Here is a 12,848-nt window from a genome sequence, read left to right on the forward strand (position 1 = left end):
TTAAACAGCTGGCAGCAACTGTAATTCAGTGATTCAGCATTTCAAATCAACCAAGTTCAAAAACTTTATTGACCTAGAACCTGATTAGAATGCCAGATGATGTATTGTACAGAAAGTTGTACATATTCTTTTGCAACATAGAAAACTTTACATTGCTGTATCATATACATTTGTTTTCTACATCCATGAGCAGGAATGCACCCCAGTCATACTTAAAGCACAGCTAACATTTGTCATTTTCTCTATACATATATCTTTCCCCCAGACCAAAGAAAAAACCATTAAATATATTATTAACTTCTGATTTTTATACACAAGAGTGAAAACTAAACTCACATGAAAACAGACTAGTGACTCAAAAAAGCAGCTAGAATCAGTTTGCTGTCGTCTTCCAGTTATAGAAGCCCCGTTATCGTCTATTTCGGTTAAAAACCTCATAACATATAAAATGGAATAATTTAACCCATCACTTTCCGCGGTCTTAGTTTAATTACAAATCGTACTGTTTAGGACAATCTGCAGGAGGTGGTACAGTCAAATAAATTATCACAAAAGTAAAATCTCCAGTGCATTTGAAAAACAAAAACAAAACAGCTCAAGTGCAGCAAATCCAGAGAAGGAAAACAAATTTAAACAAAAATAAAAGAAATTTAGTGTTATAAGATTATATTACACAACGGCAGATCAGATCTGTACAACTAGTATCATCCAAGAGGCTATCCATACTAATGTTAGCCATCTGCAGTGCAGACAGAGAGATCATTACTATCAACGTGTGACAAACGTCACTGTCATAGTTGCAGAATATGTCTTTTTGCATGTTGCTGAAACCATTCATTCTTTGTTTTAAATATACAGTAAGAAGCACACCTTTTTTTTTTTTTATATCTTCCTTCTGAGCAGATCAGATATGGATAACTGTCAGTTGGTTATCAGTAGTTTTATCCAGTAGAGGCATCGCTACACATGGTACAAGACATGTTTTTATAGTGTTAGCAAGGACTCCGTCTGGGCTGTTTGTGTGTACAGGCGTGTCTGTGTGTGTGGTGACAGGGTTAAGGGAGCGGGTGGATGTTAACAGATAACTGACTGACAATCAGCCAATTTTAAATCAAGTGTTCGGCATAAAAACACACCGAGGCCCCTGAGGCAGCACAGAGCACCAGCACGGCCATGCGAATCTACGACGGAGGCCTCGGTAGGGCTTCGTGCTCCAGGCTGTTTGCGGTGCAGCGTCACTGGGCCTCCTCCCCAGCCTCCTCCCCAACCTCCATGTCAGTCTCTGGCTCACGGGCCTGCTGAGGCTCTGGCAGCTGTGCAATGTTAAACACGATGCCGATACGCAGGTAAAACTTTCTTAGGATAGCTCGGAGCTCGGGGATCAGGTCGAACTGCATGATCTCACACAGAAGAGGGTAGTATCTGGATGCATGAGCTTTGAACTACAAGGTGAGATGAGAGAGCAGGAAGAGACAGAGGAAGACAATGAGAAGTTAGATCTTTAAACACATGCTCATATTCTTTTTGATGTACACAAAATCTACAAAGAGAAATCTGTAATGGCCCAGTCACACTAAAGTGAAAACAGGATGACAACCTCACTGTGACCAGAAAAATAAATAAATAATAAAAACAACTGACTGGGACTGAATTTAATTTTTTCGCGTTGGGTGACTAATTGCAGGTTTTTTCAGTGAATAGTTTTGTTCACAGGGTGACTTGACAGGTTGCCTTGTGGGAGGCAGCAGAGAATGTAATCACTCACAAACAAATTTGCAAAGGTTTGTAAATAAATGCCTCATTCATAAATGCACAGACTGCCAACATGCTGCTGATGAATGCAACACTCTACAATCTCTTTGCATTAGGGAACTTGACTTAACTGGCTGCCAATTGGTTGTAATCTGGTCATATATTTATATATGAAAGCAAGGTTGCAAAGTGTTTGTGTTCTTTTGCAGTCAAATTGCATCAAATTTTGTGGAGGACTTTCTGAATTTTTGATTCAGATGTATGAGGTTCTGGTTGGACTCTGAGCATAAGGTGGCATAGATGGCAACAGATCTTTCCCCCAATTTATCACAGTTCATTGCCAAGTTATCACTAACACACTGCATGTAAATACCAATTTGACCCCATTTACTTGCAAACAGACCATAGTCTAATTCTGTCACGTTTCCATTTTATTATCATCTTCATGTGCCTCTGACTGCAATGGTTTGCAGACCAGGTCTCCATCTTTGAAGCATCTATTTCAAATGCAATAAGATGAGTTCATTTCACTTGATTGTAATAATTTTGCTGTTATCTTCAACCACCATTTCCCATACCATAATACTCAAGGAAAACATGATGATGAATGTAGTGGGATTAAGGTTTAGCCTGCTCAGTTTTGTTTGTTGTATGCCTAACAGGATAGGTGCAAGCATATGTAACAGCACACGTGGCCAAAAATATGTTTGTTTTGCCTCCGACACCAACAAAATACAAAAAAAATATAAGTATTAAGTATTAAGCTACATCACACGTAGACTTAAAAGGTCTTGTCTGTGTGTGCGCAGCAACGAGGAAGAGCATCAGTGGGTGTTTTGGCTTCTTACCCTTTCATCATTGATCTTTAGCACCTTGGTGAGGAAGAGCAGCAGCAGGTTGGTCCACGCTTCTCTGTGGCTTTCTGAGGTCAGGGCCAAGAAGTATGCTACAGCCTCGCTGCACACGCTACACGAAAGAGAAGAAGAAATCTGGATTAACACACCGAACAGAACAAGCCTGGAAGTCAAATATGAAGTCAAACATAGAAAAGTGCTTCTGATTCCTGTGTTGTTTTCTAACGTACTGTAGCAAGGCAACATCTGCATCCCCCGCCTCACTTGTCACATGAAAAATTGCTGCGAGGATGATGAAGGTTGCTCTAGCTCAACGACTGCTAATTAAAACCCCAGACTGAGGCTGGTATGAAAACAATTGGATGTTTTTCTCCACACTTAAAGCTCAAGGAAAACTGAAGCCACCTTTTTGTCTTTGATCCTGCAGCTGCCTGACAACATCCACTTCCTCCTCTCCTCCCTCCTTCACACTCACAGCTCTCCCGCCTCTGTGACTTAATGGCCACCCAAATCTGCTTTGGTCCCTGCGCTAATCAAACTAGCATGTGAGCTGCGTGGCCTCTGGTAAACAGAAAAAGTGCTTGTGTGGAGTTCAGACATAAGCCTGTGCTGCTGATGTGGTGTTTTAAGTGACACACAGCAGCATTTCAGTGAATTAGGATCTGCATGCAGGCACTAGCCTCCTCCACCCGCATCCATTCTTATCTCCTCTCTAATAATGAATGCAACTAGGAGAGACGAGCAATGATTCTTCTTCATTTTGACATCATCATCAATATGAAGGCGAGGCAGGGAGAGAAATGGGATGACAGCAGTGTGTGAGGCGTTGAATAAAGACAGTGTGATGACAGCAGTGCTGACTGAACAATGAAACATCTTATGCGCTGATTCCTTTGGATCCAAACATCACACAGCATCCACTTCAGACAACCTCAAAGCAGCTAACATGCTGGGCCTTCGCCACAAGTAACCGACTACAGTTACCGAAATCTCAACAACCCTCCCTAATGTCATAGCGACAACAGAACAGCCCTTTCCTTCAGACGTCTTGGGCTTCATTTGACCAATAAAATAGTTTAGAACTACAAAATAAATGCAAATAGACTTACGTACACTTAGACGAAGGGTTAAGCCAGTCCTTTTCCTTATAGTCTCTAATAGATTACTATAATAATATTGAGCCAATAATAAGATTTGGAATGTCTACACTCAGCTCCACTGACTGCCTCAGTAGATGCAAAGTTACCGCTGCCCATCAGGATAGCATGCGGTCCTTACTTGAGCAGTCGTCTCTGGACCTCCTCCCAGGCGTCCCGGCGGCTCTCGTCTGTGTACATGCGAAACAGGATGCGCAGCCCACATGCCAGGCTGCTGGTCTCCTGCTTCAGGAGATTGGGCTTCGACTTTCCTTTGAAACCTTCAAAATGAACAAACGCAAGCAAGTCTTTACAGCTCAGCATATTAAAGTTTTCGAGTTTTTGTCTGTCAAACCTAAAGAGACTCGAAACAGACTTTGTGTTACTGTAATTTTTGACTACATGATCAAAAGCAAAGGAGAAAAGATGGAGCCCATGTTCTCTCGCCCTACCTGCTTTCCACAGCAAGGTTCTTTGCTCGTTGTTGGAGTTGAAAGCCTTGGCAAAGTGGTGCGAGTCCAGCAGGCAATCCAGCAACTTAAAAAGCTGCTCAGAGGTCAGGTAGCGATACATTCCCTGGTCCTGGGTCTCCACGGAGACGTCTGCTGAACACACAGCATCCCGCTGCGAAAAGACAAATGAATGATGCATTACTTTGTAACACAAAAACAAAACACGGCCGCATTTCTACGCAGGAGTGGGAGAAAACAGCTGTTTGTACCTGAGCAGCTGCAAAGTTCTCCGCATCTTCCTTCTTACTGGTGGCGGGGAAAAAGACGATGTTGTCAATGGTCTGGATCAGCTCCAGCTGCACGACGCACTTTATGAGTAAAGCTGAGAATAAACGCTGCTCCTGGATCTCTGTGGGATACGCAAGGGGGGGGGAAGTTAATCAGAAAATGTACGCAGGCAAAAAACACACAGGGGTCAAAAATCTCTGAGTGAAGTGGCAGACTGACTTGTTTGGGTCCTACTCCTTGGACCGTCCTCGGTCACGCCTGAGGCTGAGCTGTACTGACTCTGCCGACGATTCTCCATCGCAGCTCTGTCGGAGCTGCTGATGGAATGCTGGTCATCAGAGCGGGACTGGATGTCCAATGACTTCTGGGAAACTGAGTCCTGGGAGCAAAGTAAACAGAGGTACTGCTATAATGCAAGAGCTGTACGTGTAAATCAATCAGTTATAGAAAATCTAACTTGTGTTCTCGTTTTTAAAAGGAAAGCAAAAATGCAACAATTTCATCACCTGCAACAAGCACAGGAAAGAAATAATTAGTGATATAAATGAAAAATACCAGCTGTTTGTCAGGCAGGCTCTGTGTTGATAAGTGCTCTCCCTCTGCCCCCGCTGGTCTCCATGTTAAAAGCCTTTGAGACAGGAGAATTAGTCATTCAATAAAACCCAACAAATTCATCTTTTCATGCAGGGTAATAAACAACATCCAGCTTTCATTATAGAAAAGTACCAGAGACGGCCGGCCGATTAAACCAACCAAGGTCTTAATTTAAAATCCATTATGATTTTTAACTTAATTATACATAATCTGAAAGAATGTGATTACACTGAATTGAGAGTGAAACATTAAAATCTAGACGCACAAAGCGAAAAATTAAGACTTTTATTCTTTAATTCGATCTGCCGCTTTCATTTTGCAACTAAGCACTGCTATAAGAATAACCGCAGGGATTAAATGCTGCATTCAAAAGCATGGGTGTGTTTTTGGCAGCAGCTTACGCGTGTGGGATTGTTGTCTTGAAGATGTCCAGCATGCAGTTACATGTCTTGTCCCAGGTTTCTGGGGAAAACTTCTCTCCATTAAGGATGACCACATTCTCTAGACAGTTTGTGCCTGAACGGGCGAGCTGCTCATTATCTGCAGAAGAAGAAGATAAGAGGAGGATGAGGAGGAGGAGGGGGAAGAGATAAGGAAACGGTGAATTGGAGAGGAGAGATGTTTCCTTATATTGCAATACCTAAGGGACTAACTGTGCAGCTAAACTACTTGACATTGACAGAAAGGGGGTTTTCACTGGTCCGGCCCACCTAAGTGAGCTGCACACCTCCCTGCCCCTTTATTCTGCCACTTTTTAGATAATTCTGCCTGTAAACATTAGCCAAAAAGAGGGATGTGCACTCACCTTGCTGCACACACCAGTAGAGCTGAGCAAGGATGTCATCCAGCAGGACGCCATTGAGGGACTCAAAGTATTGGGTGAAGACATCGCAGATGGCGTAAAGTGCGTGGTTGCAGGTAGTCGTCATCCACTCTGCTTTCTGAGGGCGCAGTGAGAAGGTTTCAGCATGAGACCAAAAACAAATATACCGGGAGATTAAAGATTGTGCTCTGACATTTTCTGAGTGCATCTGGCTGAGCCGTTCAAACACAGGATGTGAAGCAGAGGATGTGGATGAAAGCGTTATTGTGTACCTCAGTCTGTTGCTCGGGCAGCTTCATGTTGTCAAAGATCCTGAAGACAATTCTGAACAGATCCTGCCACCAGTGTTTTTCAAAGGTGTGCCCATAGGTCTTCATCACTTCAAACATCACTGTAAGCCCCCTGGGAAATACGCAGACACACACATGCACATTTTGTTTTTCTTAATACTATAGATGATGTGTTTTTAAGTCTTTAAAGTCTATAATCTAGCATTAACTCCAGCTGTGCAGCAGGACTATGTAGAACCCCATGCAAATTTTCCATTTCCAATCAGCTGAAATGTGAAAGCGTTTTAAAAGCACACTTGTGCATACAGGTACCCACCCTATAAGCTCCTAAACAGCAAGCTAAAAGGTAAATCCCGCCTACCTGGTCCTGACATCCAGTTTACACCTGTTGATGATGCAGGAGAGCTCAAAGAGAATAGGGAACCAACCCCGCACCCACACACGGTCCTCGGGCGCTACATTCATATCATCACTGGTGTAGTCTTTGAAGGCCTGCCAGAGAAATATGAGTTCACCACTGCACCATTTCTGCCTCAGGAGACAATTAATCCTCCCACACATCCATACATATTGTTCATGCCCCTGGTACGCACTGCACATGTTCTCAAGTTATTATGTCAAGCACAAGAAGGTGTTTTTTTTGCAGACAGTAGTAGATGTAGGATAGATTACAGAACTACATATATATTCATAATGCTAATGTCATGTATCTTAAATGCATTATCTTTAATAGTGTCTCTATATTGATGTCTTTATTATGACTTGAATTTTTTTGCTGCTTCAACCAACCATTTATATTCTGACTATCTGAGCTGATGCACAAGTCGGTGCATTTTGCATCATAATCAATCACAACACGCCTCCCGTACAGTATTAAATTAAGCGATCTGTATAAGACGAGGACTCGTATTGACCTGTGGCCTATCTGAGACGTATTTGGCGCAGTGTCGGATGAGGCGGATGGCTTCCATGCTGGTGTCTGGGAATGAGGCATTGCAGGCAAACTCTGACAGACACTTCACGGCATCCTGGAAGGAGTCGATTGTAGCCGCAAAGTGCTTTTCAAATACATTCGCTAGGAGGCAGACAGAGGAGGGAGCAAAATTAGAAGAGTGGTGGGGGTACAGGGGAAGCGCAAATTAAACCAGTCTGCTGACTACAAGGGAAATGGAAGTGGTTAACGATAAAATAAGTTGGGGAGGTTGTTGGACTTACTGACGATATGACCAGTGGTCTGGAAGGCCAGCTCCACGATGCTCTCATCTTGGTCAGAGGCAGCCAGGTGGAAGACGGAGAAGATGTTTTTCCATCCTGAACGGATGTTCGCTGCCTGGGAGTTAACCATCTGGGCGATACAGCGCACCACCATGTCTCGGATGGTGGGAGACCTGAATGGGAGACAGAGAAAAGAGGTGAGTGATGAAGCAGAAGGAGAAGGGGTCAAAACAAAGAGGAAAAAGAACAGGAAAGGAGGAGCCGCAAAATAGGAGGAATAAAGTAAACAAATATTTAGTATACCACATACATAGTATATGTAGTAACATCCTGTTATACAGTTTAAACCTTCTGTTTAAGGATGGAAGCCAATCAGAAGCAGTCTTAGGATATTTTCACACCAATGGTTTGTTTACTCTGGTCCAAATCAGTTGATGAGTTTATAAACTTGTAGCTTTTCTTTAGTTTGGCTTCTTAACACATACAAAAAAAACTTACAGGGGTACTTGAAGTGTATTGGATAGATGTGTCTGGGGTGAGAGCAACAAAAGTAAATACAGGAAGAAGGTGCTGTGCTCTGGACTGCTGGAGAACATGCTACCCCTGATGCATCCCACAATGCTAAGCATACAGGATGTGACTACAGAAAAGCTTTTAACTTCAGCCTGTAAGGTGCACGTGATAGTTTTGTTGGATGGAGGTCGGATCACATCCACGCCATAAAGACACACTCTTAAGGAGAGGATGGCCTTAAAGGAATAAAAGCTAACATAGCTTGTTTCAGGCAGTGAATGTGTTAGAGTTATCACTGGGATGCCGGTGTGATAGCTCCCTCAGGACAAGGACTCCAGTCAGAGAGTTGGGCACAGAGAGTGCTTTCCAGATGTACTTTAATGAACATTAACTGATTGAACAGCAGGCCAGTAGTACAGCAACTGGCATACTCAGTGAGAGTATAAGGGTGCGTATGTCTGTGGTTCTAAATAACAAGAAAACAGGGAGAATAATTACATGACAAATATAACAACCATTACTTTTCAACATCATACATCAATAACTAAATGCTCTGGCTTAATGAAATCTCACATTGGCAGGAATATCTGCTTATCCAAAACAACAGAAAGGCCTAATATCTCAATATTAGCAAAGATCAGCAATTAGGTGGTCATCACAGCCCTCTAGTGGCCAAATAACCTAACTGATATACATGGATCTGACCTGTGTCAAAGGCTACATGCTTCTGCCAATATCAGTCGAATCTCCTAACATACTCCATATCAGGTACATGTCTTATAATGTGCTACCTCCTAATCTAAAACCCCTAAAGGATGTAAACAATATGTCAGAGTATAGATCAGTCTCCTCCTAGACCGCCTCAGTGGAGATGTATACTTTAGCAACATAATACCACAGACTTCTAACAACTTCCTGAAATTAACGGAAGTATATATGTGTGTGTGTGTGTGTGTGTGTGTGTGTGTGTGTGTGTGTGTGTGTGTGTGTGTGTGTGTGTGTGTATCCAACCTATTAATTTAGGAATTGATCCTTAGAGCTACAGAGGTTCTGAATCACACTGGAAATCGCTATTCCCCCGTGCTTAGCGCTCCTCGGACTCTTAGTACGGCTGGACTGTCGTAAAAGCATGTGACATCATCACAGCAAAGCTACTCTAGTAGAGTCAAAGAAGAAAAACATGGAGCTGGTGCCTGCATAATTGGTCCCTTTTAAAGAGAAGAAAATGAATCCCGTCATTGATTTCAATTAGCTTTAAAGGCTCTTGATGACATCCACAGCCCTGTTCTCAGAGAGAATGATTATTCCAGCTTTGGCTAGAGTTGTGGCCTCAGTGAAGAGCAATCCTAATTGCTCCGTAGCTATGAATGAGAGAGGAGTTCTGCCTCCACTCACCATTACACACACCGACACAGGGGAAGGCAGCATGAACGAGCATGAGCGAGACACACTGCGCTGCAGGGTTTACGTGGCTGCCTGCCATCTCCTCTCTGTTGAAGCTCTCGGGCTGTTCAATCTGTGGGTGGATTTATACTTAAACTGCTACTCCTATTTCATATCAATGAAACGTGTGCTGTAACGAAACAGCTTTCCTCTTTGACGTGCCGCGCAGCAGCCTTTACGGGAAAATCGCTCTCATTTATAAATGATAGCTGCTTAAATTCCAGCCGAGATAGATTCGGAGCAAACGAGGAAAGAGAGGCTTTTACGTGAATTCACTGAAAGGGTAATGCAAAGAGACTGAAATGGGTCAGCTGAAATGCTGGGTTGCTACTCGTCCCCACGTGAGAAAGCAAACAACATGCCAACTCACTGCTACAGGGAGGAAGGGAGGGAGGCACAGAGCTGCAGATGAGGTTAAAGGGAGAGGTTTGAGTGCGTTATTTCATTCTGTGCATGCGCCCAAGAACAAGGGGCGATTCCTAACTTGTCTTTACACCACCAGGAACTACAGATTTCCACTTGCAGAGTTAACGTGATCACTCACTCACACATGATTGCACTCCTTCTGTACCTGTTCTTCTTCATGATGTGCTCAAAAGGCCTCAGGAAGTCTTTCTGGAATCTGAAGTTAGCCAGCTCCCCCTTTTCCAAAAACTTCATGGACAGCTGCCGAAGAGAATCCACCGCGAAAATGGCCACATCTTCATTGGGATTGCACCCAACCTACACAAAGACAGAACAATATTGTTAACACTGTATTATTTTTCACATTTTTTTCTCCTAAATTCAGCGCATGATGTGCGGCTCTCTGAGAACACACTGTTCCTTTACTGAAAAGTAAGCCTCTAACATTTCTTGAATAAACTTTTCACATAACAGGCACTCCTTCGCCAAAATCCAGGCTGTAGCTGCGCCGTGAGACTCGAATCTTGGTGAGAGACGAGTCCTTGAATATCAAAATGCCAGAATTTGGCAACAATCGGTGTTTATCATTACAAAACAGAAAGTGGGAGAGAGAAGGAAAACAAGCCTTTGTAGCTCAGTTCCTGCAAACCTTTGGGATAGATTTTCAAACCAACACTTTATGGAGGAACAAAGCTACCAAAACATAAATTTAAAAAAATAAAATTTGTATTGAAATATCTATAAAACCAGTGTTACTCACTTCCCCTGTCAGTGATCGTAATGTTGTGCCCGATCAGTGTATTAAGCTATGAGTTATCTAGTTCTCGCTCACCTTGTTAAAGTGGTCTCCAATAACCTCCCAGATCCTGGACCACTGCAGCCTGATGCGACCCATGTTGTAGTAGGAGATCTCCACTATCTTCTGCAGGCTGAACATACGTGGGTGTGTGGGCGAGGCCAGCTCATCCATGGACACGGCGCACAGCCAGCGCACGAAATCAACTGATGAACGGACAGAAAACGTTGGCAATGAAAAGCGGTTTGTGCAGGACGTGATTCATGCCAATTAAAAACAGCTAGCATGTACCTCTGCTTGTAAGCAATAAGGAAATTACATGTATAATAGTGGATCAGCTGGACTCACCTATTGCATTACCGTCCAGTCTGGTAGAACCTGTGAATATCCTGTACAGAAACACAAATTACTTAAGAGCTGCGCTGTATTTTCATTTCTTTTTACTCCAAAATAAAGGTAGATAAGAGGATGTGATCCTTGCTACGTTCATTTACTGCATGCTTCGTTTAAGGACGTTAAAGTCTACAAATAAACAAACAACAGCAGGAGGTGCATACCTGTCCACAGCCACCACCACACTCTGAGAGCTGGTCTCTCCGATGGACTCCTGAATGCTGGCAATCTGCTTACGGTCCACAGTCCCTCCAACTGCAGAGCAAAACACAGGTGGTTGTTAGGCTGATTTAGGCTTTAACGTTGGTCTTTGTGTGCACGATGCATTCAAATGATGATCGCTGACCTAAACCCAGGTACTCATCGCTGCTCTGCTCCTTCGTGCTCGCAATGAAGCCCTCCTTGCCCCGCACCGTCCCTGAGATGTAGCGTGCCTTGACCCCGGTACCAATCAGCTGAGCCAGCTCCAGCTGACTGATGCACTTCAAGATCTGCAAGGAGAAACAACAGTGAAGTATTTGGAGGAAAAAAAAAAAACAGATGCAGAAATGTAGAAAGAAGTTAAAAAACAAGCAAGCGCAGCAAACTATCATATGTAGAATAAAGTGGGAAAAGGGTAACACCAAAATTCTACAAAATGTGAGCTATAAACAAAGTAAAGACAGGTCTCTGCTCTGTTCTACAGTAGATATACAAATTGATATCCCAGAGGAATCTGAGGCTCGGGAAAGATGATCATTTAAATATGAGATGAATTATAACAACACGTTCCTGCGAGCCAACACAAACGCCAGTTTCATGTGACATAAGTGGAGCGAACCTCATGCCAGGAGTTTCCCAGATAGTTTCCATCTGTGTGGGCCACAGTGATGAGGGTCTTGATGGTGTCAATGTTCTTCTGCTTCATTTCTGCAATGCCTGAGGTGGCTGTGAGCAGGGTGAACCTGGCCAGAGCCTGCACATACGCATCCCTCTCCAGCTGTGAGAGGCAAAACAACAACAATGCTTTGTGTCAACGCGCTGCCAGGTCGGTAATACGGTACGGCACTAGTCCTACAAAACAGATTGCAGTACCTGAATGGAGAAGATGCACGCGATCCTGATGGCACAGCGGATTCCTTCAAGACACAGCGAGGCCACCTCAGTGTCGTCGCAGTCCTGAAGCCCCACGCTGAAGGCGGCCAGGAAGGGCGTCCATGCCAGCTGAGGAAACAAACAAACAACAACGGCAAGGATGATTTGTTTGCAGCTGTGTCTGTGCCCAGCTGTGTCTGAAGCACATGTGCATGCGCTGGCGTTATTACCTTGAACATGGGTCTGACATGCTCCAGATGTGTGGCACTGGTGAAGGGAGCCTGCACGTGGCTGACGGCCTCCATCAGAGCTTTGGCCGTCTTAGCCATCTGCTCCATCTCCAAGTTGTACAGCAGGCGCCTCTGCTTCTCGCTGGCCACACCTGAGCAATAAACCCCAGACATTTTTTTTTTTTTTTTTTTACAGAAAGTGGAAAAAAAACTGCAGCTTTTCTTTTAACAGCTGCTGCAAAGTGTAAATCAGAAGTGTTTTTCATAGAATAACTGATTTCTGATAGCTCCAAGCCTCATCCAAAACCATTCCAGCAACAACGATATCAAGTAAATGACTCTGGATAATATCTACAATCTCCTTTTTCATTACACCTTTGAGAACTCCTCCAGCACTGAGACTCACTTTGCTTGTTGGATTTCATGGTGAGCTCTTTTGTCTCCTTCATGGCGATCTTTTTCCCCGCGATCTCGTCGTAGATGGCTGAGAGATATTCCTCAGGTAGGTCTTTGCTGTCATTGATGCCCCGGTTCATCTTGATATATTGCTCTTTTGCCATTTTATTCTTAACCTTTGCAGATAACAACAG

The 12,848-nt window shown here is 43.6% G+C and overlaps 1 protein-coding gene across 2 annotated transcripts in view; it reads right to left on the bottom strand.

Annotated features, from left to right (window-relative positions):
- Nucleotides 1-51: 51 nt before the first annotated feature.
- The window catches only part of arfgef1 (ADP-ribosylation factor guanine nucleotide-exchange factor 1 (brefeldin A-inhibited)), a 51,861-nt gene continuing 39,064 nt past the window's right edge, over nt 52-12,848 (bottom strand). For both annotated transcript variants that reach the window (XM_085287247.1, XM_085287245.1), the window contains 22 exons: nt 12,665-12,830; nt 12,259-12,410; nt 12,029-12,157; nt 11,775-11,933; nt 11,301-11,445; nt 11,119-11,209; nt 10,910-10,950; nt 10,598-10,767; nt 9,932-10,083; nt 7,405-7,577; nt 7,104-7,264; nt 6,551-6,681; nt 6,172-6,301; nt 5,882-6,017; nt 5,478-5,616; nt 5,038-5,110; nt 4,702-4,861; nt 4,464-4,603; nt 4,195-4,366; nt 3,885-4,023; nt 2,601-2,718; nt 52-1,442 (listed from right to left, as the gene is read on the bottom strand). In XM_085287247.1, coding sequence (XP_085143373.1) covers nt 1,236-1,442; nt 2,601-2,718; nt 3,885-4,023; nt 4,195-4,366; nt 4,464-4,603; nt 4,702-4,861; nt 5,038-5,110; nt 5,478-5,616; nt 5,882-6,017; nt 6,172-6,301; nt 6,551-6,681; nt 7,104-7,264; nt 7,405-7,577; nt 9,932-10,083; nt 10,598-10,767; nt 10,910-10,950; nt 11,119-11,209; nt 11,301-11,445; nt 11,775-11,933; nt 12,029-12,157; nt 12,259-12,410; nt 12,665-12,830 — 3,084 coding nt within the window. In that variant the 3' untranslated portion in view covers nt 52-1,235. The remainder of the gene's footprint in view (nt 1,443-2,600; nt 2,719-3,884; nt 4,024-4,194; nt 4,367-4,463; nt 4,604-4,701; nt 4,862-5,037; nt 5,111-5,477; nt 5,617-5,881; nt 6,018-6,171; nt 6,302-6,550; nt 6,682-7,103; nt 7,265-7,404; nt 7,578-9,931; nt 10,084-10,597; nt 10,768-10,909; nt 10,951-11,118; nt 11,210-11,300; nt 11,446-11,774; nt 11,934-12,028; nt 12,158-12,258; nt 12,411-12,664; nt 12,831-12,848) is intronic.

This window comes from Mchenga conophoros, linkage group LG9, assembly GCF_057382185.1.
Source record: "Mchenga conophoros isolate Kocher_MC1m ecotype Shallow Benthic linkage group LG9, M_conophoros_male_GT1.1, whole genome shotgun sequence".
Classification (NCBI taxonomy): domain Eukaryota; kingdom Metazoa; phylum Chordata; class Actinopteri; order Cichliformes; family Cichlidae; genus Mchenga; species Mchenga conophoros.